General features: G+C 40.3%; 1 protein-coding gene across 1 annotated transcript in view; it reads right to left on the reverse strand.

Moving 5' to 3' along the window:
• Positions 1–27,925, reverse strand: part of drosha (drosha ribonuclease III) — a 94,372-nt gene that overhangs the window by 13,760 nt on the left and 52,687 nt on the right. Inside the window, exons 24-28 of the mRNA XM_053342030.1 lie at positions 18,061–18,105; positions 12,268–12,425; positions 6,871–6,976; positions 4,730–4,871; positions 1,521–1,603 (exon numbers count right to left, since the gene is read on the reverse strand). Of these exons, the coding sequence (XP_053198005.1) occupies positions 1,521–1,603; positions 4,730–4,871; positions 6,871–6,976; positions 12,268–12,425; positions 18,061–18,105 (534 nt within the window). The remainder of the gene's footprint in view (positions 1–1,520; positions 1,604–4,729; positions 4,872–6,870; positions 6,977–12,267; positions 12,426–18,060; positions 18,106–27,925) is intronic.

Consider the following 27,925-nt stretch of genomic DNA (forward strand, 5'->3'; position numbering starts at 1 on the left):
AAACTCCTTTCAAACAATCAGAAATGTAAGAAATCAAAATCTGCTGTTACAAACTCTCTCCCTCAGTTGCTCATGCTTTTTATTTCATTCTTGTCATGACCCTTTCTACCCTTTCCCCCCCTCCTTTTGCACTCACTTATTTGCTCTCTCTCCATCTGTGTCTTCGCAGTGAGTACAAATCACAGGCTACTTAAGACAAAAGCCAATCCCCGGCCAGAAATAAAGAGCGCCTGGGAGTCTCCCAGGTGTGCAGCCCTGATACATTTCTCTTATCCAAGGGGGACTTCTAAAAGCCCTTCCATTAACAGGGAAGCAGCCTTGTCATAAAAAGGCAGACTTTGAATCCAGAACTGTCTGCTCCTATTAATTTTCTACAAAGAGTGCTTCTGCTTCTGTTGCTTGCGCTCCCTTAGTCTCTCGCTTTACTGCCCCCCCCAACCCCTCCTGCTCTGCTGTTCTTGCTTCCGTGCTTTACTTCCCTTTTTCTCTTTCCCACTTTTCCTCTCTCTGGGGGGCATCTACACTCCTTTTGCTTAAAGCAGAGAAATTTGGCTGTTTTGAAAGGAGAGTAGCATATAGCACAGCTCCACTACAAGCCATTTCAAATGCACAGATGCATTCACACTCACATGAACCCCCCCTCTATATGTGTAATCACACAGTGCAGCAAAAAAATGCGAACATAAGGAAAGGAGCTTTTATGTCCCTGGTATTGCCTCTCTATTTCCATCCAAATTGGATGAAGCAGCACAGTGTGCAACGCTGTGGTTTCCAGAAGGCTATGTAAGGAGACGTGCTGGCTGTTTCACAACTTTTCTCTTGGAAGTGGAAATGAGGTGCTCTCTTGCAGCGACCATGACGCAAAGCTCAGCTCCTCCAGAGCTGGGGATTCTCCCTCGAGAGGCACACCAAGACAGCAATTAGCATGGCATATCAGACCACTGCAGCAGCTTCACAAGGAGAGGTCCACACTGTGTGGGTACTCGTACATGTGCATGAGTGTGCACAATTGTGCCCATGTCTGTTCAGGTATGAGAGCGTATGTATTAATTTGTGTCGGGAAGATAGCAGACCCACGGCTCTTCTATATCTTCTAAATTTGATTCAATGGTGCTTGATAATAAAATATCTGTCCTTTATCACATCAGGTCATGGGAGTCTTGACTAAAGCTTACTCAGTGTATCTGACTCCTGGAACACTCCAGACGTGGACACCATCAACAGCCCAAGCACTGCTTGGGTCAATAGAAAAACACTAACGACTAAAGTTAACAACCCACTAAATGCTTTCCGACACTGTTGCGATTCCCATTAAAGATGACTAAAATAGCGATCTGAGCTGCCGTCGCGAGAGGCATTCAAGAGCCGAGCACCATTTCAAGCCTTGTGTCGATGCTAGCGCCATTAGGGCCCAGCCATTAACTCCCTCCTCATCATCTCTGGTTCTTTCTCTCTGAGGTGCCTGCTCAGCGGCTCATTGATCAGGTACAAGCGGTGAATGGCTATCAATAGGAGCTCACCTTCAGCCGGGGGAAGAAGCAGACGTTCATGAAGGTATGCACAAACTCCAGATCTTTATCAATGTAGAGGGCTGCGATGAAAGCTGTAGAGAGGAAAAGAAAGAAAGAAAGAAAGAAAGACAGAAAGAAAGCAATTTTTTTTAAAAAGGTACTTGATGGGTGTGTTTTTTTAATGCTCTGCTAAACAGTTGGCTCTGTTTCTACATCTAAAGTAAAAAACAACAAAGATGCTGCTGTCTCTCTCCACAGCAAGTGAGGTGACGCAAACACTTAAAATAGATTGGTGACTAGTTGCCTGCCTTTTCCATCAAACTGGAAATTGGTATAGGGAAGGCCAAACAGAGTTCAGAGAAACATCTATATAATATATATATAAGATAAAACAGTGTGTCAAGCTGAATGGAGAGTAAGTGGCGGCCTAACTGAACTGAAAAAGATATGAAATGTAAGCAGTGGGTGCCCTGGGTGTCATCTTCATCTCGTGGCTGTCCCTTTGTTTTTCCTCTTCCATTAGCTGCCAGTGCATTCACTCATCCCTGTGACTAAGACAGTGGGACATGAGAGACGAATAATAGGTAATATTTCAGGAGGCCAGTGAGGCTCTGCTGTAGCTGCAGGGTACGACTGTTCATATGCGGAAGAGCTGCACTCATTTTCAGCGCTGACCCACGTCTCCTTCCTGTGTCATCAACTATGATCCGGTCTGAACTTTGAAGGATGATTTGAAACGCAAATGATATGATGCTTTTTGTTTGTTTTTACCCTTGTATGTGTGTGTGTGTGTGTGTTTGCGAATGCATGTGATTCATGCATTATGGTCTGCCTATTCAACAGTGCCCTGGAAGGCATAAATGCTTCCTTCTTTGTTTGTTTTTCCCCTTTTTTCTGCCAATATGGAAAGGTCTATTCTATTTATATTGCCGTCCCTGTTGCTGCATAATCACTCTGTTGGCTTAGTATAGACGGGTTCAATCCCAGCTAGGCCCAAACACTCTTGCTCGTGCCACTCTGGCTCCATTTTTGCAATGTTAAGGGCGTTTCTTAGTATGGTATCAAAACTGAGCAATATTAACTTTTTTTCAAATACCCCTCAGCACGGGCATATGAGGAAACATCATAAAAATGAATTTCGACTCACACATAGCCACATTTTTTTTGCTGTAATGCTACATTTTGCTTGTAGGCTTGAAATCAGAAAATGTGCAGCAAAGTAAAATAAAAGGAATATTTTTCTGTAGAAAAATGTATTTGATTTGCTTAATCAAAATGACAGAGTAGAATGAATATGGTGGTAATATGGAATAAATTACACACTTTGACTCAGTCTTTGAAGAGGTGGATATGCTGCACAATATATCTACAGGAATAAGTTATGATGTTAACTTTATTAAAAGTATGCTTTTATGAAGTTTCAGAAAAAGGATTTTCTTGTCAAGAGCCAACATTAAGAAGCCATGTGCATATCAAACTAAACTTTGGCCGTTAATTAGGTTTTCTTGTCTCGTTTATCTAGAAGCTAAATATCTTTAGGAGCACTTAAGAGATGCTATTCTTCCTCTTGCCACTGAGATAGGCCAATTTAAAAATATTTAGGATGAAAACAGACAGAGGGAGCTGTGTGCTTTGGGTGGAAAACTGATTCCCACTTTCCATGAAATTACAAAACCCTGAACAAATGATGTACAATTCCTGTGTACAAATGAATGAGGATGAATGAAAATTTGAATGGTTGTTTAATTGATGTGTTTCAGTTTGTTAACTTTGTCTCCAAAGCCTATAGAAGAAGGCAAAACAGAATATTCAATTAGTATTTACCAGAAAAATATATTTATATCTACTGTATGTATTTATTTTTTTGCAGCACGCGGTTTATATGAATTTATGGTGAATAAAATGTAGAGCTGATATATTATTCCTTGATTTTTTTTTAAATTCTCAAATATTGATATGATATCAGAATTGAGTCTGTGAAATGAACTGATCATAACATTTTACAGTGTAAAACGTGTAATGCCTTCTGGTGGAAAACCTAATGGACATAATGGAAAAAACACTTTCTTAATTACCTCCAAATGTTATTTTTTCTTTTTATGTCATTTCTTGTATATGATCGACTAAATATACCAATATATCCGTCTGGCCAGTTCACCATACAGAGTGAAAGCTGGCAAGTAGGACTCAGCAGTCTGGGAAAGGGCTATGGATTTTTTTTTTTCCCCCTGTCACCAGTCAGAATGGAGCATCACATGGAACAGCTGACCAATAATAATAGTCACAAAATGATTCCTGACAGGCTTTCCACCCACAAACACTGCCAAACGTGTTTGATAAAGCACGCAGAAAAACTGGAGACACTGCAGCAAGAGACTGAACCTGCCTCGCTGTGAGTGTGCTGCTTTTTTTTTTATCTTTAGTATCTGCTAAATGATTACTTTTTCTTTTTTTACACATTACAGCAATGTGATGTTATTGAAACTAGTTATTTAAATGAACTGTATTGTACAGCTGGTTTCTGCCTTTTATCTCATCAAATAAGAAACTGGTTGAAGAGTGTGCAAAGCTTAAGGAATCTAAAATATGAAACTTTTTGGTTTACTACATAACATAACACAACATATTTTACTTCATAGTTTTGATGTCTTGAGTATTGTTCAACCATGCAAAACATAGTAAAAATAAAGAAAAACCCTTGAATGAGTGAGTGAATCCAAACTTTTGACTGGTATGATATGTAACATAGGAGGTAGTGCAAAAAAAAACAGCCACCAGACAATACTGACAACTTTCTCTTTGGCTGTGATTCTGCCAACATCCATTTAAGCTTCTAAGCCTACATTGGATGTCTTATTCTCTGTTCAAAAAAATATTTTAGCTGGTAGAAAACCACAAGTAGCTTGTCGATTGTGGGATAATGTGGCAGTCGAGGCTGGTGGAATTTTAAAAGAAAAGAAAAAAAAATCATCAGTAACGACTCTCCTCATACTAAGCACGTCTCGCAGTGTCTTCAGCAGTGAAGTGACTGTGTTTGACATCTAACACAAAGGGAACAAAGAAATCAATAATGGTACTCCATGCTGCCATCTTAAACTGCACATTCTGGAGAGACATACGAGAAAAAGGTTGAGTGGGGGTCTTTAAAAGGTCTATAAAGATTTTTTTCTCTTTTCATTTTGTATTTCATCAAATGAATCAAAGAGCTGTGAACATACACTCCAATAAGTCAGCCAGAGTCTTGGTCCGAAGTGCGACTGGTCGTTTGGTTTTGTCGTTGGTGATGGCGAACTCCTGCATGCCCAACTCCTCAGCCACTTTGGCCTGCGTGCGGTTGTTCACCAGCGAACTCCGGAGCAGCTGTGGACAAACCCGCAGAACACAGATGACATTTCTATATACGGCTTTCAAAAAATGTGAACATATAGCTAAGCAAATGTGAACATATATCTACACCTACACACACACACACACACATTAAAAGAAAAACAACTTTGTACACAATAACATCGAAATAAACCCCCCACATGGAATAATTCATCAAAGATGGAAATGGTGATGCAGAGTAAATGTTTCAGGGAGATTGCATGTTGCTCTGTTAAATATTACATTGTGACTTGGAGCTGAGCGGATGACAACATGTTAGACTGGGTTAGGTACATTTACGTCTCTAAAAGGAAAAACACAAACATGTTAAATATAGCTACAAGATGTGGAGAAAAGCAAATGGAATGCAATGTGACTGTCTGGATTTGACTTGCTGCGATGTGTCCTCCTTAACAGTACACACGCAATCACAATCCCGGTTACACACACACACACACACACACGTACATGCACACACTAGTTGAATGAGCACTTTTTCCTCCGATTTGAAATCCATTTCAGATGTACCCCATCTTGACTCTTGGGCATAGGCATTGCTGGAGCTCTCAGACTTTTAGCGGAAGTCTGTGGAAGCTTTTAGACAAATGACGTCATGGCTTCCATCTATAAAAAATATCCCTGAATAAACATCTAACTGCAGAGGTTCTTATTCAGTTTTAGACTAGTACAATCCCTCACCCTTCAAGCAGGTGAGAGAAGTGCTGATGCTTAAATGAAAAGAGGTAGTTGTTATTCTGTCCAACACTGTCAGAAAATGGACTTGCATGTTCCATGTGTGATCACTTGTTTTATACCTGTGGTTCCAAACCGTGCTCACGAACGTAACTTTTTCAGACACCTGACAGCTTCAGCAAAAAATGTGCAGACAAAGATGTGTTATTGAAAACCACTGAAAAATTCGGTCTCATGACAATACCCATCACAAGGAGTACAGTAAACATAAAGGCGCAGTGTGGGGTGAGCAGAGGAAGGAGTTATTTTGTAGAAACAAGCAAAGAGCGAGGTGAATACCTGGCTGGCACTTGGAGATTCAAAGATTGATGGGAAGGAAGGATGGAAGAAAAAAAAAACATCACCCACACACACGAACACAATATGGTCAATAAGCTAAATAACAGTGGACGATATATCTGCCTGGCCAGTTAATCCGTCTCCAGGTTGACTTCATATGGGAAAAGCATTCCATATGACTTCATACTGAGTGAAAAGCTCACAAGGAGGACTCAGCAGTCTGGGAAAGGGCCATAGATTTTTTTATGTTTTACCATTTTACCAATAAGAAGAGTCACAACTACAACATCGTGATTTCTGACTCACAAACACTGTCAAACGTGTTTGGAAAAAAAAAAAAAAACAACCTGGAGACACTGCAGCAAGAGACTGAACCTGCCACGCTGTGAGTGTGCTGCTTTTTATATCTCAAGGGTTGTTTGAACAAGTAGGTGTGATCAAACTTGACTTGTGTGATATGTGATATAGGAAGTTAGATATGATTAAACTACTATTAATAGGCTGACGCACTCAATAATATTTGTATGTTATCTTAATGGCAACAAAAACTTCAGGGTGTAAAAAAAACCAGCCACGAGACAATGTTGAAAACTTTTGCTTCAGCTGCCAAATATGACTCTGCCACCATCCATTTAACTTACCAGGCATACATTGGATGCCTTATTCTGTCTGTATTCTGTTCAGTGAACATGTGGCTAGCGCTTGGAGATTCAAAGATTGATGGGGAGGGAGGACAGAAGACAAAAAAACAAAACATCACTCACTCACACAAACTTTATTTCAGGTTAACTGGTGTAACGTAACAATGGTTCCATTCAACTTCAGACAGCAGACGCACAAAGATGGAAGAAAGACAAAGCACAGGTGCAATGACGCAAATATAAAGCGAATGCACGTGGGTGAGAGAGAAGCCTCTAAAAAAATGACATGTGATGACATGATTAAAGTGACTGGATCTTACTGTTAAATGTCCTTCATGGTGATCAGGGAAGTGGATGAAAAGGTACTCTGTGGCCACCAGCTGCATGATAGAATCTCCCAGGAACTCCATCCTTTGGTTATGGCCACTGCACAAGAGAAAGGAAGGTCAGATTGATGGGGGTAAACAGAGAAAAGAAAAGGGAAGAAGAGAAGAAAAAAACAAAAACACATAAAGTAACAGATGCATATGGGGAGAAATTAAGTTGTAAAGAGGGTTAAGTGGGAAGGAAAGGAGAGAACTGGGGTAAAAAGAGGAGACAGGGAGGGCTTCACATGAAGTTATTCAGCTAAACATCAGTGGGGCATGAAAAGCATTGTGCTCTCTCAACAAAGCTACCACGCTTTTAGCCTTTCAAAAAAGAAAAAATATGGTGAAGTTAGCTGATGTACATTTCATGGGTGGCCTTTGGGAACAGCTGTGCTGACAGTCTGTGTGACAACTTGCAGGCTGCCTGAAGTAGCAGCCTTTCTGAAGAAAACGCCAGGCTTTGATTGCAATTCAAATATAAACGGGACAAAAAAAAACATGCTTACAAAACCTCTGGTTCACCTGCAGGAGTGCCTGTCAAAAAAATCTAAACCCATAAAAGTGGCAAAGTGCACACAGGTTTGGAGAACAAATTCCAACCTTCGAACAATTCCTAGAAAAAGCTAATGGCAGCACTGTGATACTAACATCAGTTTCCTGCCTTCCGCCAAATCAGTGAAAGGCAGGGAGCATACTGTGACTCCCTACACAGCGCTAGACAGGGCAGCGGGGGGTGGGGGTGGCGGTGGGGTGGGCATTACTGCTGCTGCTGTAATGGTCATTAATTAAACAGAATTATAGATTAGCATTGCAGATGTGGGCTGGTGCTGTGCCAGGGCAGGAAGCGTTGGGTGGGGGGTGGGGGTGGGGGTGGGCGTAAGTGAACGTTGTACAAGCGAGGAGGTATGTACAGCAAGAGAGCAGATATAGATATGAACTCCTCGCAGGGGGGGAAGGACTGAAGATGAGAGAGCAAGATGCTGAGGTAGAAGCATGGAGGAGGCTGACATCAAAGAGAGAAAAAGGTCAAAGTTTATTGTCAGCTTTCTGGTATCTAGGCTTTCATGAGCCACAGCCGCAGAAAAGTGAGCAAAAGACAGTGAAATAGCATTGTTGATAAGGTAGCAACTATTATTTTCTTCATTGATTAATCACTTAAGTTGTTCCTGTTGGTCAATTGTCAAAATGTGTAAATAGTTTGAGTCAAAAGACATTTCTCTTGATCAACTGATTGACTGACTAATCATTTCCACACTAAGCTTCATCTTAAGTCATAATAATAATAAGACATGTGGAACAGAAAATGTGGGCATAATTGTAGAAGGGCTCTTAGGAAGGTTTGATCACTCTAAAGTGGGCATGACTCTGACATTGATACTCCCCCCTTATTTAATTGTAGGGGGTTGGTCTCATCCATCATCACCTCCCTCGCCCATATTGTTACATCAAGAGGCGGAAGATGAAGTGAAAAATTAGAAAGTAATCAATTCCAGCCACGGCACTTTTGGAACTGTAAACAAAAAAGGTTTTGATATGTAATGTAGCTCATTAATGATTACTATATTCATTATTGATTCATCTGTTGATTTTCAAAATTGAGTGATTTTGTCTAGTCAAAAACCCAAATGTATTTACATCTGTAATGATCTGCAGATCTTAAGACTTGAAAAGCTGTAAAAATAATTTAAAGATAATTTAAAGAAAGATAAAGAATGGATAATTATCAAATGTTATTGATTAAATCTTGTCTATTGACTATTGTTGCAGCACTAGTCAAGAGCAGTTTTATATGATGGGAGAGATTCACTGGTTATTGATCATGAAGAGAAAAGTGATTTTGATATTGATGTTTCTTTTTTACTTACATGACATGAATCCAAAGATAGCAGGACAGTTAACGGAGGGACGCAGATTATATAAGAAGTTGAGAGGCTACTTATTTATTGTCTTTAAAGTTCAGGATAGAGTTTCATTAGGAGGGAAAGGGACACTAACACACGCAAACTCACACATTTAAAATAATCAGAGCCTCTTCATGAAAAGGAGTAGAGGTTGTGCTGAGAGAAGAGAAGGATGTGATGAAAATGGAGGCCAGTGGGAGTCTTCCTGAACTTCATTATTGTACATGTGAATTTGTGTGTAAACAGGTCTGATGTGTATTTTCTTTTTTTCAAAATCAACCATACATCATGTATGTGAGATGGGGAAGGGGTACGCCAGGGAGCATAGATTGGATAGAAATGGGTGGGCAAAGCTTAGTGTGAGCTAATTCCATGTCCAATAGGAGGCAGAGCCAGAAAGTGACAGTGAGAGACGAAAGGAAAAAGAGAAGACATAGAGGGAAAAAGGAGAGATAGAGTGGGTCAAAGAGGAATGCGCTGCTGTATGAAGCAGCACAAAGAGCCATCCCTTATTCACTTCAACAGCAGAGGCACAATGCTCCAGTAAGGTGGGGGAAATTGAAGTAAAGTGTCGAGCCGAGGTCTTTATTCGCCTTTGACTTTGATCTAAAATACCTTTAACAGCCCCTCTGAAGAGGCAGTGACAGGCTGCCCGCTCTAAAAGAGGGGAGCCCTGCATTTTTTAAGGCCGTTTTTCCTCTCCATTTGTAGGGAAATAATGTTCTTGTTTCATATATGCATGCTTGTGTAAGGTTCAAATGTGTAATCTGCAGCTACTTTTTGAGAAGTGTCACCGAGGGGGAGCGAGTTGGAAAGTGACTTTAGAATCACACATGCAGAGACTGCAATTCTGGGTAAAAACAATAGAAAAGAAACTGCTGTACACTATAAAATGAGAATAAATTGTATTACAGTGAAGAACATCAATAAATATAATGTAAACTCAGGGTCTCTTCTAACCAAATGGCAGCACTAAATAGATAATTAATTAAGAGTTTTCACTTCAGAAGAAAAATATCACCTTGGCTTCAGAGCAGTAAGAATGAAATAAAAACCTGAATTACAGTTTGTTTTTTTCTTGTTTAAATATAGATCTACTCACACTTTCTTACTTACGTGATCGGAAGTCTAACAGAAAATATTGGAATCACCTCAACATGCTGTCACTTGTTTATTTATAGAACCATTAAACACTATTTTCTGACTGAAACTGATGACTATGATGGATATAATTTGCTGTATGGTTTAGAAGTAAACATCCACACAGCATGTGTACTCAGAGTTATTGCATATTCCTTATCATGTATTCATTTTAAAATATATTATTTTTAAATTTAGGGAGCCAACAATGTTGGCCTTACTGAGGAACTGCTTTTTCAACTTTAAGTTTTGGGCATCCTCATTTTATTTAGTGAAGCATTACTGCATGCAAACATGTTTCAAATACAGGTTTCTGAAAGTTGCACAGTGAGATGTACTTTCATTTATCAAATACTGAAGTTGAGGAGAGATGAATCCTTTTTCACTAACAGTGAAATTCTTGCAACACCCAGCTCTTCCGCTCTGAGAGGAGATAGGAAGCCCAGCGCCTGGGGGCCAACTCTCTCCGTTTTTGCTGTCTGATGGTAGCCTCCGGTCTCCGCTGTCTCTCGACAGGGTCAACTCCCATCCTTGCTGTCTTCTTCTAGGTCACTTTGTCCTCTACTTCTGCATAAAGTGATAGACCGAAGGCCAACCTGGGTCCTGTCTCCTCATCTGTTGCCTACCTTATTGTCTGACCTCCCTTTCCGTCATCTGACCTCGTTCTTCTCTCCATCACGACAGCGTGACCTACTTTAGTATAACCTTTAGTCCTTATGGGCAGTCGTTGCTCTGTTCCAGCTTTCAAGTCAGTCAGCTCTATTTAGGTCAACCTGCCTTTGGCCACTAATGAGCTAATGAACATAAATCACCCTGAGAAATAGAAGAATTTTTTCCTTTTTGCTCCAAGAAAATTAACAATACTATTTGGTGATAAAATAAAAAAAAAACATTCAATGAATACCTTGAATAGAGCGAGTTAAGCTATTATGGATGTGACGTCACCAATTCAGAAAATAACAGTGGGATCAACCTTGACTTAGAAAATCCTCAAAGAAAAGCGCAGCAGGAGACAAACCTCTAATCGACTTCACTTTCGACTTCTGGGGAAGTTTGACATTTAAGTGATGGATTAAAACATACACAGCGGTGTACAGTATGTGTGGATGTGTGCACATGAGACACACACACACAAACACACATAGAACAATGTCCTTGTGGCAAACCTAAGCAAGCAATTACAGAGTGCAGCCTGCCAATAAGATATCAGAGGTGAGCTGCCAATGCTAATTTGCTTTAGTTGTCAAACTCACTATTGTGTTTTGCTGTAAAACTCAGAAGTGAGCTAAGCTTTCTTTGCAAATAACGCTCTCAAGCACAAAATCAGAAAAAAACACAAATTGGAGTGAACAGTCTCATTAGTGAAAACATTTTCTCATGAAAGTTGCAATCTTCTCAAACTTGCATTCTATTAACAAACAAGCAAGGTTACACTGCAGCTACACAACACTGTCCTGTTATATTGAGACCCTGTCCAATAAATCTGAAGTCATCCAGAGAAGTGTTGGAACTTTACTGGCAATTAAACAAATGTCATAACAGAGGTTAAGAGGAAAAAACTAATAAAATCTAACCAAAATAGAATGGACTTCATAATTGTACGTGTAGTATATGTAGTCTAAATTAAATCTGGATAAACTGAAGTGAGAATCTATGAATTCAAAGGGTGGAGAGAAGCATGAAAAGGAGAGAGAAAAACCTGTCAAAAGAGATATGTGACTGCTCTGAATGAAAAGGAGAGAAATTTTAAACCCTCTGCCCTGAACAACCCAGTGAATCAAACCCCCATTTCCCATGGGCCAGTGGGGTTATGGCCTCACAGGTACAGGCAGACTACAGATATGGGGACTTCAGTGTCCCAAAGGCCCCTTTCTATCTCTCCCCCTCTCTCTCTCATAGCTGTGAAACCCCTGGATTAGGCACAAGTCCAAAAACAAGTGCATATTTCACTAAGATACTTTGAACATGACATTCAAGACATCACTTGTTATCCAGGCAGTGTTGGTGACTGTGCCACATGTATATACGATGCAGGGGGTAAACATAATGATGATGTGGGAGGAGGAGGCTGCTGCATTTGCAACAGATACAACTTTTTAAAAAAATGCTTGACGTAGGTTAAAACTCCCAATATCTCACATCATATTATACATTATAATGCATCACTGCTGGAGGGGGGAAAAAAACAGGCAAAGTCTGGATAGTTCTGTATCATGCTTGCAAATTGCATCTGGCCAGCTAGTGCCTCACTTTGCATTTTAATTGGCTGTAACTCTATTATATACAAATAAACACCAACTGTACTTACAGGGTAAGGTGGTTGAAGCCCACGGTCCTCAGCGTGAAGGCTCTGGCCAGCAAACGCACATGAGTGAACAGAACGCCAATAGAGCCCTCGAAGCTGGTCAGTTTCTGCAGGACTGGGGACGTCTCTATCAGCTGCCTGTCTGTATGAGGCTCCTGGACCTGGCCAAAGAATCATTCAGTCAAAAGTTAGAGATATGGTTGTTTGTTTTTTTTTATGAATTATTATACCTATATGAATATGAAAGTGTTAGGGGGGAATCAGAAGCAGGTGTAAACACTTTCATGAAGGTGGAGGGTGATTGTATCTGATAGAGTATATAACCCTTCGTCCACATAAGTTTGTGGACTCTTAAGTTGTTTTTCATCATTTTCATTATTTGGATAAGGCCCCTTAATTCCAATTATGATAAAACTTACTGCATTAGGGCTGTCCCCTAAACGTTGATGATTCTATGTATCAGTCCAGAGTCACCTGTGTGGAATCACTGTATATAATGAAGCAGCTAAAATGAGTGGAGGAACACAGGGTGACAGCAAGGTAGTCTGTCAAATTTGAACAGAGGACAGCATGGAACAGAGCAGCCCCATGCAGAGTCGAGCAACTCAGTTTCCTGCTCCGACTCTGACGCTCTCAGCTGCAGTATCGGGTATTAACAAAGTTGGCTAAACTACTTTTGAACCAGATGCTGGTGCAACCTGCTCTTCCATCCACTGAGATTGACTCTTCAGCTGACAGGGCTGTCAGCAGCTAGGCAGGACAGATGCTCCCCAGTGTACTAGGATTTTATAACTGAACTCCATCAGGACGAACAGGTCTTATTCTTGTGTGAAAATTCTGATGTTTTCACATCACAGATGAAAACAGGCTTCCAGGTAAAGCATGGGACATGGGACAGGCTGCTTCAGGAAGTTAGTGTTGGGCGGCTGCTCTGCTGGTGTGCTGGATTGTACTGTAATGGAGTGAAGGCATGAAGCTGTAATGATGGAAGAAGTCACATGACATAGGTGACAGCCTGCACAGCGTACTATTATAATTTAGATGATTGTGTTCAACTCTGTGGTAATAGGTTGGGGATGTCTATTCCAACATAAAGGTTTTTCCATTTTGGGATGGACTGGAATGCTGAGTGTGAGACCGACATTATCACCCGACATCAGTAGCTGACCTCACTAATGATCTAAGTGCCGAGGTCACTAATAGGCGGGCCGCGGTCCTGGTCTGGATCCAATCATTTAACTAATCAATTATTGACACAGTGTTTCTATTTTAACTGGAGCAGTTTTTCTAGACTTTACAGTACTGGTTTACCGGACCAGGAAACTTACAGATTGTAAATAATCTCACACTGAGACAATGACACTGCTTAGCCAATCAAATCTGTGCATTTTGATGAGCACTGTGATTGAAGTAAGATGCACACACACAGGAGAGAAGACACAAGAGACATTAGTCAGAGAAATGAGTCACAGACGTGGTGTGAGAAAAATAGAGAGTTAGAAGAGAGGTTTTAATCAAGAATGGACAGAATCTTACATTCTTCCCACTAGCATTCTTCCCAAGACCGTGGCAATTGTAAAGGGCCACTATGAGACAAAGCACAAATCTTTTGAGCAAATATACCCACTCAAATCTGAACCGAGAGCACAGAAAATAAACGATCTGAGAGCCCAATATGATCGATCTAGCAGAATCTTAACACATTTCAGATTTTAAAACCCTGGCAGGACAAGTTGGAGCTCATTTCTGTCACTGAGCAAGAGAAAAATGTGGGAGTGGGATATAAGAGGGAGAGAAAGAGAAAGGAGGTGTTAAAGCTGTTCTTGTTAAGAAGTGTTGAGACTGTTTGTTATAAAATTGGTCGAAACTGTTAAGATGTGAAAGTGAGTTTAAAAAGAAGACACAGGGAAACTCAAGCTATAGTTTTTATTTGATTTTTCTAAACTTAAACTTTATTTTAAGATGCATGATTTTCAAAAGTACTTTGCAGGCCTTATTTTACTTCATAATCCCTTCAGTTCAATGTGAAAAGTGACAATAAATATAGTTGTTTATGATTTATTTTGACAGTCAGATGTTGACTACATCCAGATGTTGATACAACTACTTGGTTACTTCAATATGAGGTTCCAGACCTTTACTGCAAATCCCTGCAGCCACATTCAAAACAACTATTGTAGAAAGCCTTCACAGAGTACGTGAGGCTGCTGTAACATCATATTTAAGCCCATGGTTTGGGAATGAGATGTTATACTATCACATACTAGTGTAATGTGATAGTATAACACATATAGTGTGTTTCCTTTCAATGTGTGGGAGATCATAAGCCTGAGTAAATGTTAATTCTAGTCTATGTACTTTTCACAATGAAGTATATAACTGCATGACACAACTTTCATTTAAGGCAGTAATGTAGAAAAGGCAACATAAGTCTTTCTTGTTTCAATTTTCGAAAAAGGAAATCATTTGTTAACTTTTATTATTTTATTCATGCACTGATTCAATTGTATGCTCTTCGTAATTAATTATTTTATTTCTTTCTTTCCATATTCACATCTCATATTCTATTGAATCTGTGGATTTTGTTTAGGTGTGTGTATTGGTGAATCTACTATTTTTTTTTTTTTTTTTTTGAAAATGTTAATTAATATGTTATTAATATTATATTATAGAAATAGAATAATACTATTTCTATAATATAATATGAATAAACCAAGCCAAAGGAAGAAGAAATTGAAAAGGAGGTTTGGAATTTCAAAACAGCAAATACGTGTCCATACAACCAGCATGATTACTCGACCGGTCCTTGAAACACATATACATGAAAAAATGCTACTTGTTCAATGAAGTCATTCCATATAAGCATGTCAAATAAATTCCTTAAATGAAAAGAACCTCTAAAGTATGTGCTGCTTGAGGGCCTGTTTAGAGTCTGTTTCTACTCCCGCCTCAAAACAAACTCAAAAGATCTGCAGCAAACAGAATATCTTAGTCATTAAGTTTCAAGCCCAACAGCTCACTTCTTTCTTTCTTTCTGTCTAAATCTGGTTATTCAAACGGCCAATTAATATCTCTGGTGACTCAGCCATACCGTAAGTTTCATTACTCGCTCTAAAGCAGACTATATCAGAGACTCTTGGCCTTGTGACTTTGTTAAGTCTTTAAAGAATGGTTTTTAGTTGTGAAAATTGCTGTAGATTATGCTTTTAACATTAACTTCAGGGCTTGGCGAGTTCAGAGGTAGATGGATTCAGCAAAAAACACGCTGCTCGATTTAACTACAATATTTGCTCATGCCTGTGCTCATTAGAAAAAGAAATGATATGCTAAGAAAATATGTGCATGCATGTTTGTTAAATCAAGAGACATCCTTATGGGCGCATTAATTAGGCTACTGGAAACCTCTAATTGGTCTCTGCGTGGTACAACTGTAAGCTTGACCAAGACATATTTTCCAAAGAAAAAGAAACATTGAGCCACATAATTTCACTTGGACATTCAAGGGGAAATAAGGCGTATTCAGCTGACCTTGTTAGCTCGCTCCATTTAGCTATACGGTATACTACCCGAAATATAGGAATACAGAAAGCAACAATTTAAGCCTCTCAAGGGGAAGAAGGCCACTTTCTTCATTTTCCAGCATCTTCTTTGTGTTTTCATGAAGAAATGACAAGTAAACAGCTTTCTCAAAGTCTCCCATGTCAAGCAACTGTGTAGAGGAGAGATGTATTTTTAAATTCAACATTTTAATTGGAGTGCTGCCGGTAATGTCATGGTTCCATCTTCCAATACGTCCTAAGAAACATTTCATTTCTGCCTTTTTTTCCATCTGTTAATTAACGAAAGGCGTTTAAATGTCATGCATCACAACTAACGACATCTGACGAGTTCAGCACTCATAGGCGCTAGCTATCCTTCAGGGGGAATGGCCAGCAGCAAGGCTTCAAACGAAGTGAAGAGAGAGAAGGGGGGTGAATCAACAGCAGTTATGAAAAAAAAAAAAAAATACACTTTTGAAATGGCTTCAAAGCATCACTTTCAGCTCAGTCCAGACAGAAAGCAGAATCAGAGTCGAGGTCTTCTGAGACCCAAATAGCATGACACTCATGTATCTCCCTAATAAACCAAAGGAGAAATTTTGAAAATCCAGACTCAACGTAAATGACGTTCTGGTAAATTATTCTGGAGAGCCGGGGGTGATGATGCGCTGGTGCGAATCGAGCGAACACGAAAGACATAAAGATGTGCCTGTCAACCACGAAGCGATCCACTGCGCTCTGTAGGGCACGTCGGTGGCAAGGCTAATATATGCGTGTATGCCAAAGACGGCTGTACGCATAATTACCCACGCCATGGCGAGCTGCCATTGCCATCCGCTCAAACCTCATTAAGGCAGCGCCTCTTTTCACCTCCATTTTGTCATTCTCGTCTATATGGGCAGGGGAGGGTGTTGACACCTTGTTACCTCTCAGCAACAATTTTGGGCATAGTGTTCTAACCAAAACTCCAAGGGGTCTTCATCAATTATAGAATAAATCATTTTTTAAATAAATAATGAAGGGAAAGGTGTTTTTCCTTGTGTGAAACTGCTTAGATTATATCATCTCAAAGCCAAAAGGTCAGAATGCTATCAAGCTACCAAGATGTTGGCACAATTTAACAGGCGTTACCCCACTGGCAAGGGACCACCCAGAGTAAACCTCAGCCACGCGCAGTGTGTGGTAATGAGGCCGCCGCTCTGAAGCGGCTAATGACTACTCATGCAGCACACTGTGGAGGTCCCCCTCGCACCACAGAGCGGTTGCAGGGCTGACCCCAGGGCTCCACCCTGACCACGGTGCCCACCGCTGAGGCCTCTGCTGTGCAGCTCACCGGGAAAGCAGACAGCTGGATACAGTTTATTCTGAACACTGACAAACTCAACAAAAGCATCCAGCATTTTGGGATGGGGAAAAAAAAATGGGTGAGGGGGCAAAGTTTGGAAAAAAAACAAATATATATACAAAGATGTACATAAACAAGAATACACTGTTATTTTGGGCCAAACATGGATATGCAAAAATGTACATGTGAAAACGCAGCGACACTTGTGCACATGCAGAGAGATGAAGAGAATAAAGTGCTTAAAGACGAGTCTCGGCATACACACAAAGAAACACTTTCTCCTCACAAACACATCAGAGGGAAGGATGCCTGACGGTCCCTGGAGGCCCCATATGATTCGGGACTGTAATCCTGTTATGGCATCTTTGATCTCTTCTTCCATATCCTAATTTCAAACAAACACTGTTGACATGTTCAATGTTTCTGGGCAGATCATGCAAAGCAAAGAACGGCAGTACAGAGAGAGAGAGTGAAGAGACAGTTAGAGAGTTAGTGCAAAAAGCATGATGATAGAGCAGAGGAGAATGCAGCGGCAGAGTAAAGAGGCAAGAAAGGAGCAATGGCAAAGAGGGAGAGAGAGACAGAGTAAATGAAAGAGAGGATTAGGGTCTCAACCAAAATGGGGAGCAGTAAGACAAAAGAACAGAACAATAGAAACTAGTGGAAGGCTACTGGGGGCCTTGTGACAGCTATAAAGGACTCAGTCAGCCTCAGGCAACATAACCAACAGCTTGCCCACCTCTGTTAGCAACACATACACATACACACACACATACACACATAGAAAAACATACATACAGACCGGAAACTTCAAAGATGGGAGATCGCTTTTGTGTCTTGGGGGCGAGGTGAGTTTTAATGAGAGGCATCTAGCCAAAATAAACATCAATAATAAAACATATCTCAACCAACCTGCAGGGGGTGTGATGGGTAGTTGAGCCAGACCTCCCGTAGGTCCTGCAAAGAGAGAAAATAAAGGGAGGGGAAGAGAGATGAGCCATCAGAGGGAAGAGATTTCAGTATTCCCTACAGGTGTGAGGATCAACTGTGTTAATAAATATAATTGTAACAATTAACTGTAGGTGAATGAAATAAACATGGCAATTACAGATTACACATTTAAAATGATAAATAATGTAACACTGCTTAATACTCTGCTAAAGTTGGGTGATTTTAACATAACACATGTGATACAGTAATATCAGTTATAGTATTTCCTTCCTTCCCTTGCCAATAATTGCAACTCCAAATACTCCATAAAAATAGCAACAATAATTAAGCTCTGTTCTGAACAATAACTTCTATTTATAAGTAAATATGTGGGTATTTTATCATTCCTGTTGTTGAATTTCATGAGTTCTGAACAGTATGTGGGATGTAATGGTGGTGCTGAGAAATTTTGGCTATTCTAATGGCCAGGAGCCATTGCAAGAGACACATTATCCTAACTGGAAGCCAGTACACACAAAGAAAACCAAAAGCTTTTTCAGGAGAGCCAGAGACCACAAGCTAAGGACTGCTATAATGCGTGTTATGGGTAAGATTTCTGAGGGCTGCTTTTGAATAAACTGATTTGTTTGGATAAAATACTGTCCAGTGTCACTGACACTAGAGTGATGTTTCTCCTGATTAACTGCATTCATGAAAGCTGGCATTAATTGGTTTTGTTTAGCCACTTGGAGACAGCAGAATAAGCTCTTAACAGATATCAACATGTTATACAGTGAACATTCTTGTAAAATTGCTAGTTTAGAAAAACATACAACAGATACTAATTATTCATTTGGAGTTATGTTTCAGGACACCTGGAGGAATATATGTTCAATATTCACTTTTAGCTCTGTTCCACCAACTCCTGCAGGAAATATCCAGCTCTTTAGCTGCTAAATGCTCCACTATGTTCACCAGCTAGTCACTAAAGTTGTCAATCTCCCTTCTGGTGTATTGTGGGTTTATTGGAGCTTTTAGCTGCCCTGATGCGCCTGTAAATGGGTTAATTAGAGCCAGTGACCTAAACCGTAAAGCTGCAAGCTATTAAATCAAAACAATCAGCAGAAAGATGCTACAACGCTACCTAGAGCTGAGAGGGGAACTGCAGTTTGATGCTAATTCTCCATGGGTTTGTTACCGTGAGACACTCCTTTGACATCACATATAGTCATTTGATCCATTTGCAGTGCAGCTTTAATAAAATTGCGGCTATACACCGACAACAAATGCAGATTTAGATTTTAGACTTGACAACTCACTCTTCACCCCTAATTATTATTTTTTTATCATTAGGGGGTAATATATATATATATATATATATCTTTTTTTTTATGATTCTGCAGTGGGCATAAAAACTGAAAAACTGTATTGGTGCCAGCCAGATGGCTCAATGTCGGGGACAGACTGAATTCCTTAGTCCAAGTGTTTTCATGTGCCATCAGCAGCCCCAATGGGGGGCAGTGAAATAACAGCAAATGAGTCAGCATCTCATTTTCAGACCCACAGGTCTGTATATCGACCACCCACTAGAGAGTTAGGTGGGGGGTGAAGTTGTGGATTTGAGCGTGAGGCAAGTGGTGCTGTAGGTGGAGGGTTGGTGGGATTTGGCTTTGAAAGGTGTGTTGTCTCCAGGGACACACATTGACAATGCTGGACTGCTTTAGCTTTTCGCCTGTGGAGAGAAATATGTGCAAGATCAACATGTTTCCTCAACCTTGCACAGAGGTAACCGCACAAGATCAAATGGCAGGGAGACAGAGACTGAAAAACTGACAGTCACACAGAGAGAGAGAGAAAAAAGAGCGTAAGCTGTGGCTCTCAAGTTGTTGCCAAGGACAATGCTATTCAGAGGCAGTTTTGAGCCTGGGGTCTGATGTAGGGGTGAGTCATGGTGGTGATAGAGATGTGCTGAGGGCCTCTAAAATACAGTATCACTCAGGTGTTTAAAAGGTTCAAGGAGATAAACCTTTAAAATGTGGTACTAGCCCATGGGGGTGTTGTGTGTGGTCAGCGGCATCGAATAGGTGCCTCATCTTCTCAACCCATCCAGCTGGCAACCCATCGCCTTGAGCAGCCAATGAAAAATTCATAGAAGCGGTCAATACATTTGAGCAAACTCTTCCTTTCGGTTGCTTGTCTCTTAGCCTGGGACTGGAGTTGAGTAGCACTAAGTACATGGATGGTATCAAAACAACAGGGAGCCTGCTTGTGAATACAGCATCGGTTCTGGGCTGTCGAGGATGGCATCACTAAAAGAAAAATCAATAGCACTAGCTAATGCATCGTTTGCTTTCGATGCAGTGTTTTAGAAGCCACACAAATTGCCATAAAACACAGATGATAGTCATGCATCTAAAGCACTGGGCAGGTGCACACGGTCAATGATAAATAAAGGACAGAGAACAAGCAAACCAAAAAGAAATAACACCGAGGGAGGAAGTGAACTACACATAAGTTTCATTGGTTTGTGATCAAGGCTTATGATTAAAATCCATCCACAAGGCGCACGCGATCAGCCCACATGCTGTATATAGACCCGAACAGCTAATGTTTCAATTACAGCCATTCCAAAGACAAGGCAGACAATGATTAAGCCAGCATCGAGTGGGGATTTAAGAATAACAACAGGTTTTTTTCTTCCTTCTCTCTCTCTATCTCTCTCTCTCCCAGCATGAGGAAGGTATAATTACTGGGGGAACAAATCATAATGTGCAGCAGCTGAATCACAGCCATTTGGAGAATAGAGCTCTTGTGCTACAAACAGAAAAAAGGGGGAAAAAAACATATGCAAACATGCTTATTTGAATGTCAACGGCCTAGCCATTATGGAAGTTGAAATTAAATGCAAAATGAAAGGCAACTTGGTGAAACCGCCTATGATCTCTGGTTTAAAAGGTGGGCTTCAGTCAGCGCTGCCCTAACCCACAGAGGAATCAAGACCCAGGCTCAGTATTGCACATATTCAGGGCTCACAAGCCAACCGTGAATAGGCAACACCACTACAACCTCTACCCACACATACACACACACTCACTACCCTCCACACACCCCTGGGGACAGTTGGCCATCCATGATTGGGACATAATGGTGCTCTTCTCTGACAAGGTCCAATGCTCCCTGACAAATTGGTCTCTAGCTACAGGCTGCCAATCAATCCATCAAACGTAGTAGTGCAGCAGACAAATCGATAAGAGATAGCGTCGCTGATCAATACCAACATAAAAGCAGACCTAAGTTCAAAACGGAGGCTCCTGTCAGTGAATGGTCAAGGTGATCTTCCAAATATGGGAAAACTAATGTCGACACTTTGGTGAAGTCTCTCATGGTTGAGGTGAAAAAACACACCCTTTTTATAGTTCCTGTGAGTGTGGGCAGAAAAAAAGTCTATCTGAATGGAAAATTGACGGTGAATGTGCACAGGCATTCGTTCTCCAAGCTATAACCAAACAAAGGACACAGAGAAGAAGGCATACACTAGTCTCATTCAAACATTTGAAATATTATCTATAGTTACAGCACAAAATGTACAAAGTGCATAAATGTCAAAGTGCATGAATGGGGAGGGACATTGGAATGTTGAAAAGGTAAAGACTGGCTGAGTGAAAAGAGTGGAGCATATGTTTGAGGTTCATGTAAAAGAACTAGAAACTCATTATTTGAGAATGACTCATGTCTAGTTGACTTTCTATTACGACAAGTACAAATGAATAAAGAATTTTTTTTTAATTTTGTTGGCATAGACACCTTTATGTAGCAGTAGACCAACAGGAAACATGGGAGAGAGAGGGGGGGGTGACATGCAGCAAAGGACCTCCCAACCGGGATTCGAACCAGGGTGGACTATGTATATGGCATGTGCTCTAACCACTCGACTACCTGCGCACCAGAAAGAAATAGTTTGAATTACACCTAACCATAAGGTCAGTGAGGTGACCTTATGGTTGATGAGACCTGATGAGAGCTGGTTCATTACGAGTTGTATGATAGCATTACGAATCAAAGGTGTTGTTTTTTAAAGGCTACTCTGGAAGGTGTAGTGAAAAGCAGGCTGTTATAGAGGTGTGGAAGATAAAATATTGTTTAAATACAAGAATAATGACTGAATGTATTTTTAGATAGGCACTCCAGGAGGAAATTCATAGTGTTACACTCAGGTATTCACATTAAAAATGACTGAATTTATTATGTCAAGGATGTAAAAAGAGAGCTAGAGAATGCTATTTAAAACCATGGCAACTGTCTCACCTCTGCACCCGACCAATCGCTGCATCACTTGGTATGAATGTCGGATTGTTTGTTGAGGAAAGTTAAAGAAATGGCTCAAATCCGATGTAGGAAAGCTATAGTGGGGAGGAGGAGGTTTATGAAGCGATCCGACTATCCAACAAGCACATTAGTTTGGTGGGAGTTAGTATAGAAGAAGTTGTCAGCCAGTCTTTCATCTTTTTGAGCATGTAAGCTGAGCACACTGTACTGGCATACCAAGGCAGATATGATTTACTGGCAAGTGTCGCAAAAAAAAAAATCTCAACTCAGAAAACATGACACTTAATGTTAAAATGGGGAGAAAGGGTTTTAAGATTCAAACCATTTATGCTGTCAGTGCTGTCTGTTTTTAAAAAAAATAACTTTTGTAAACTGCAGCCAGAATTGAAGGAGGTAGAAAGAGGCCAGCAATGCTATACTACCAGAGGCGACCATCACAGTGCCATGGTGACCATCTCAGTTGTCACAGCAACCTTTGTTACCGTTGCTTGTTTGTGTGTGTATATGCTTGTGTGGTGCTGTTAATAAAAGGCAAAAGATTAGCCCGTGGGCAAGTAGTGAGATCATCATTATAGTGATTGCTCCTCAAAAGAGGCACTTCCCTGAGGACAGCACAGTGGCATCAACATCTTTTCCCTGCAATATTGCACTGCTGGTGAGTCCAGGTTGGGAGCAATTGAGCAGCTCCCCCTGAAGAAGATGCTTCCTGCCTCTCTGCTGATGCTTTAATAACCTCCACAGTAATGTCATTAGCAAATTAGCATCTATTGTTTCCTCTGGGCTTCTGTGTGCAATGAAGCTAGATTCCATCCTCTGCAAGAGTGCTGTTGTTTGGGTACCAGTGCCAAGGTGAAACGTTGAAAGAAAAACAAGAGAATGGAAATAACTGTTGCGCTCCAGCCACGAATGCTATACCAATTAGGGAATAACAAAGAGAGACTAAGAGGAAAAAAACTAAACAAAACTGGGGCCGCCGTTTTTCTGGCTAGGTCTTGAGGTGGAAATTACATGCGTGCTTTGTCTTAGGTAGTCAATTCTGAATTTTACCTCCGGAGTTTGTGGAACTTTTGTTTTGACATTGTCATAAGAGGACTGGTGTGAAACATCTGTGGGGGTAATGACATCCTTGAGAGTTAGTGAGAGGAAAGAATAGAGAGGAAGGGGAAGAGAACAAGAGGGAGCAAAAGGGAGACACCAACCAGCATCCTGTTGTTACAGAGAGAGAAGGAGGATATGGGACTGATTACCCATGTGTGAATGGAATACCATAATGACAAATAGGAGTGGCAAAGCCTTCCAGGGTGTAATAGAGCGAAATTTGGAGTCCTTCAGTTTTGCACCGCATCTCATTAGTTCGGTAATGTGCTGTGTGAAGACCCAGCTAGAAATACATGAGGATTCAAGTGGCCTCACATACCATAGAAATGTACCTCACCCTCTGTCTGTCCATCTCTCTGGCCTGCCCCACAGCTCCCCGCCCCCATACCCGTCACACCATCCGGCTGGTGTTTGGCTTGCTGGTCTGTGTCCATCTGTCTCCTCTCAGCTTTGTATGACAGAGCAGCCATCAGGAGGATTCAGCAGGGGGGGGGGGTGACAAGCCATACTATTTAAATCTGCGGTCTGAAAGTCTGAAAACTTTCTAACCAAAGTTGAAAATCACTCATATTTGGTCTCTGGAGAATCTCAATCACATGCAGCCTATGTACTCCTTCACTATCTATTAGTATCACATTAACTATGGTTTTACTTAACAGTGAAGTTGAGCACAATGACAGTATTTAACAGCTGGGATTGTATCATTAATTTTACGGCATCAAAGTGGACTGTACAGAGTACTGTCAGAGTATGTGTAAGTGAATAAGTGTTATGACTGGTTGTCAGGTTGGAGGAGAATGGGTCCTCTTTAGTTTGAGAATATAGTGGGCTGGAGCAGAGTAGAGTAATGTATGCCGCCAGCAGAGGCAATATTTTTTTTTTACTAAGCCCCTTGAAAGAAAGCGTCTGAAACTGTGAATCCGCTGTGTTTTATTCACTGATATGACTTGTTTATGTCTTTGTCCCTCCACTCCATGGGAAGTCTTTTTGTATTTTTGTGATCTGAGCAGGAGCATTCAGGGCTAGGCTGCATCTAATCTTGTCAGCTGGTAAAACCTTAATGTTACTCTGCTTAGCTGCCAGAGTGGAGACTAAGGGCCATCAACAGTATGGTTTAAGGATCATCGGATATCCTAAACTTTAACACTGTCAATATGATGCTGTTACCTCCACTTTGCTATACATCCTAAACAGTTACTGTATCACTGCACAATCTGACATTTTAAGTATGTTTCTATTCTTCTCAACTTAACTTACTTTCTTTAAATATAAATGTGAAATTGCTTTTTGTATTGTTGAACTTTGAGTGTAAAATGTGGCCTCTAGTGGTGTATTGCTTAACTTCAGTCATTCGATAGCCAATATAGCACAGATATGAACCCTACTTGAGGTTAATTCCACTTCCTCTCTTCAGCATCAAAAGGTGGAGTCTCTCAAGGATCCATTTTGGGTTCATTATTCTTTCTCCATTTACTGGTAATACTGCTCATAGCCATGATGTCTCTTTTTATTTATATGCAGATAATACCAGTTGTACGTTCCAATTTATCCCATCTGAATCAAGTAATCGTTTTCTCTAAAAAGTTGCTTGCTTTAAACTTTCTGAAAAGAAGACAAATCTCTTTATCCTAATTTATGTTTTTAAGGTTATGTACAAAGGACACTTCGATCCAATTGTTTCAACTAACAACTATATACACAATATGTTCTTTATCCTTTTCAGATTGAGTTTTTTTTTCTTCTGGATTTCTGCTGCACTGACCCATTTAAATCTTTGTTTTCTTGCCTAAGCTGCAAAGCCCACACTAGGGCTGAACGATTTTAGGAAAAGATCTAATTGCGATTTTTCTGGCAGATATTGCGATTTCGATTTGATTCACGATTTCCTTCAAATCAAGCTTCAGTGCAATATTCACAATGTACAGTAACATTAAAACATTAAATGCTATTACTCCAATGCAAGGATAAAAACTAAAGACCAATGGCAGTTATTACAAATGAAGAACTAAAAGAGTACTTAAAAAAAAGTATGGCAAAAAATCCTTAATTGTATTAATTTAAAAAAAAAAAAGCTAAATAGAATACAAAACAATTCCAAAAAAACTAAACAATGTTAAATAAGTAATAAGAAAAACTAAATTCAACAACTCTTTACTTTATTCAACCCTACTGTATATTAAGAAACCTGGACTATCTTTTTAAGTGAATTTGACAAGTAATGGTAATAAAATAAAACTCAAATATCTTTTTTTAAACAAAGGCTGACACCACACGTCAGGGTGAAGTGCAGAACAAATAAAATCCCAAAAATACTTAAATCAACAATAATACTCTCTTCCCTGACATCTTTACATCACTCAGCATTTACACTCTGCGTACAGCTGTGGGATGGCAACCTGGTTGAAGTAGGTGCGGGAGGGAATCATATATCTTCTGTCCAGCGTGCGGAGGAGGTTTTTAAATCTCTCTGTGTCTCCGCTGCTCTTATCATACGGAGTTACACTGGCAGAACATGCTGTAATTGTAGTCTGTTTGCTACAGTGGGCCTGAGTATCATTTTCACCGGACTTTTCACCGGACTTTTTCGTCATGCAAATGCTTGTGTTGATTTTTCAAATGCAGGTACAAATTGGTTGTATTTCCGCTGGATGTTGCAACTTTAGCGCGACAGATTTTGCACAGTACCTGTTTTAGGTGCACGTCTGCAGCCTCAAACCCGAAACACTCCCAAATGACCGACGTGCTGGTTTTCTTGGGGATTAAATCCCCTAACTCCACTTCAGGTCCAGCTGAAGCTATTTCTGAATAATTATAATTAAGGAGCCGGTTAATACTGATTGGTTAGCGTGACCTGTCCACGAGTAGCATGCCGCTTCTGATTGGTGAGCTTGGCAGGATGGTAGGGAGACGGCATGTATGTGTAAAATAGTTGACACAACAGATCCTGGGTCAGTCAGGAGCGCTGCAAAAACCGCAGCTTTGGCGATCACATGATCGCGCTGTCTGAAATCGCAATTTCGATCAGAAAACGATAAATCGTTCAGCCCTAGCCCACACTCATCTCCAGTGGCTTCAAAATACTGATACTAATGCTGACACCTTAAAGAACAACAAAGAATATAGATCACATATCTCCTATTTGGCCATCATTTTACTAGCCCCCCCACCAGATTTTAGAAGTGATTTAACATCTTGCTAGTTAGTGCTAAATGGTTTAGCTCCTGTCTTGTTCTGCCTGTATATTTAACATCCTTATTCACCATTCATTTTGTAATACAGCATCATAGTACAGGTGCATCTCAATAAATTAGTAGTAGTAGTAGTAGAAAAGTTAATTCATTGCAGTAATTCAATGTTTTTTTTTTCAATTTTTCATTACACACAAAGTGAAATATGTCAAGCCTGTATTTGTTTTAATCTTGATGATTATAGCTTACAACTAATGAAAACCAAAAATTCAGTATCTCAGAAAAATAGAATATTGTGGAAAAGTTCAATAATGTAGACCTTTAAATGGTCTTTCAGTCTGGTTTAGTAGGCTTCACAATCATGGGGAAGACCACTGACTTGACAGTTGTCCAGAAGGCAGTCATTGACACCCTCCACAAGGAGGATAAGCCTCAAAAAGTCAGTGCTAAAGAAGCTGGCCGTTCACAGAGTGCTGTATCCAAGCATATTCATAGAAAGTTGAGTGGAAGGAAAAGTGTGGTAGAAAAAGCTGCACAAGCAACAGGGATAACCACAGTCTTGAGAGGATTGTCAAGCAAAGACCATTTAAAAAATGTGGTGTGTTTTATCAAGTCCAGAATCAACGCAGTAATCTACCAGGAAATGTTTTGAACACTTCTGCTGACAACCTTTATGGGGATACTGATTTCATTTTCCAGCCGGATTTGGCCCCTGCCCACACTGCCAAAAGTACCAATACCTGGTTGAATGAACATGAAATTACTATGCTTGATTGGCCAGTAAACTCGCCTGACCTGAACTCCATAGAGAATCTATGGGGTATTGTCAAGAGGACAATACAGACAAGCTAAAGTCCACTATCAAAGCAACTTGGGCTTCTATAACACCTCAGCAGTGCCACAGGCTGATAGCCTCCATACTACGCCGCCTTGATGCAGTAATATAATGCAAAAGGAGCCCCAACCAAGTACTGAGTGTATACACATGAACATACTTTTCTGTATTAAAAATGCTTGTTTTTCATTGGTCTCAAGTAATATCCTAATTTTCTGAGATACTGAATTTGGGGTTTTCATTAGCTGTGAGCCATAATCATCAAGATTAAACAAACAACGGCAAATTGAAATATTTCACTTTGTGTGTAATGAATCCATATAGTATACGAGTTTCACTTTTTAAATTGAATTACGGTAATAAATTAACTTTTCCACGAAATTCTAATTTATTGAGATGC

Source organism: Scomber japonicus, chromosome 21, assembly GCF_027409825.1.
Source record: "Scomber japonicus isolate fScoJap1 chromosome 21, fScoJap1.pri, whole genome shotgun sequence".
NCBI lineage: Eukaryota > Metazoa > Chordata > Actinopteri > Scombriformes > Scombridae > Scomber > Scomber japonicus.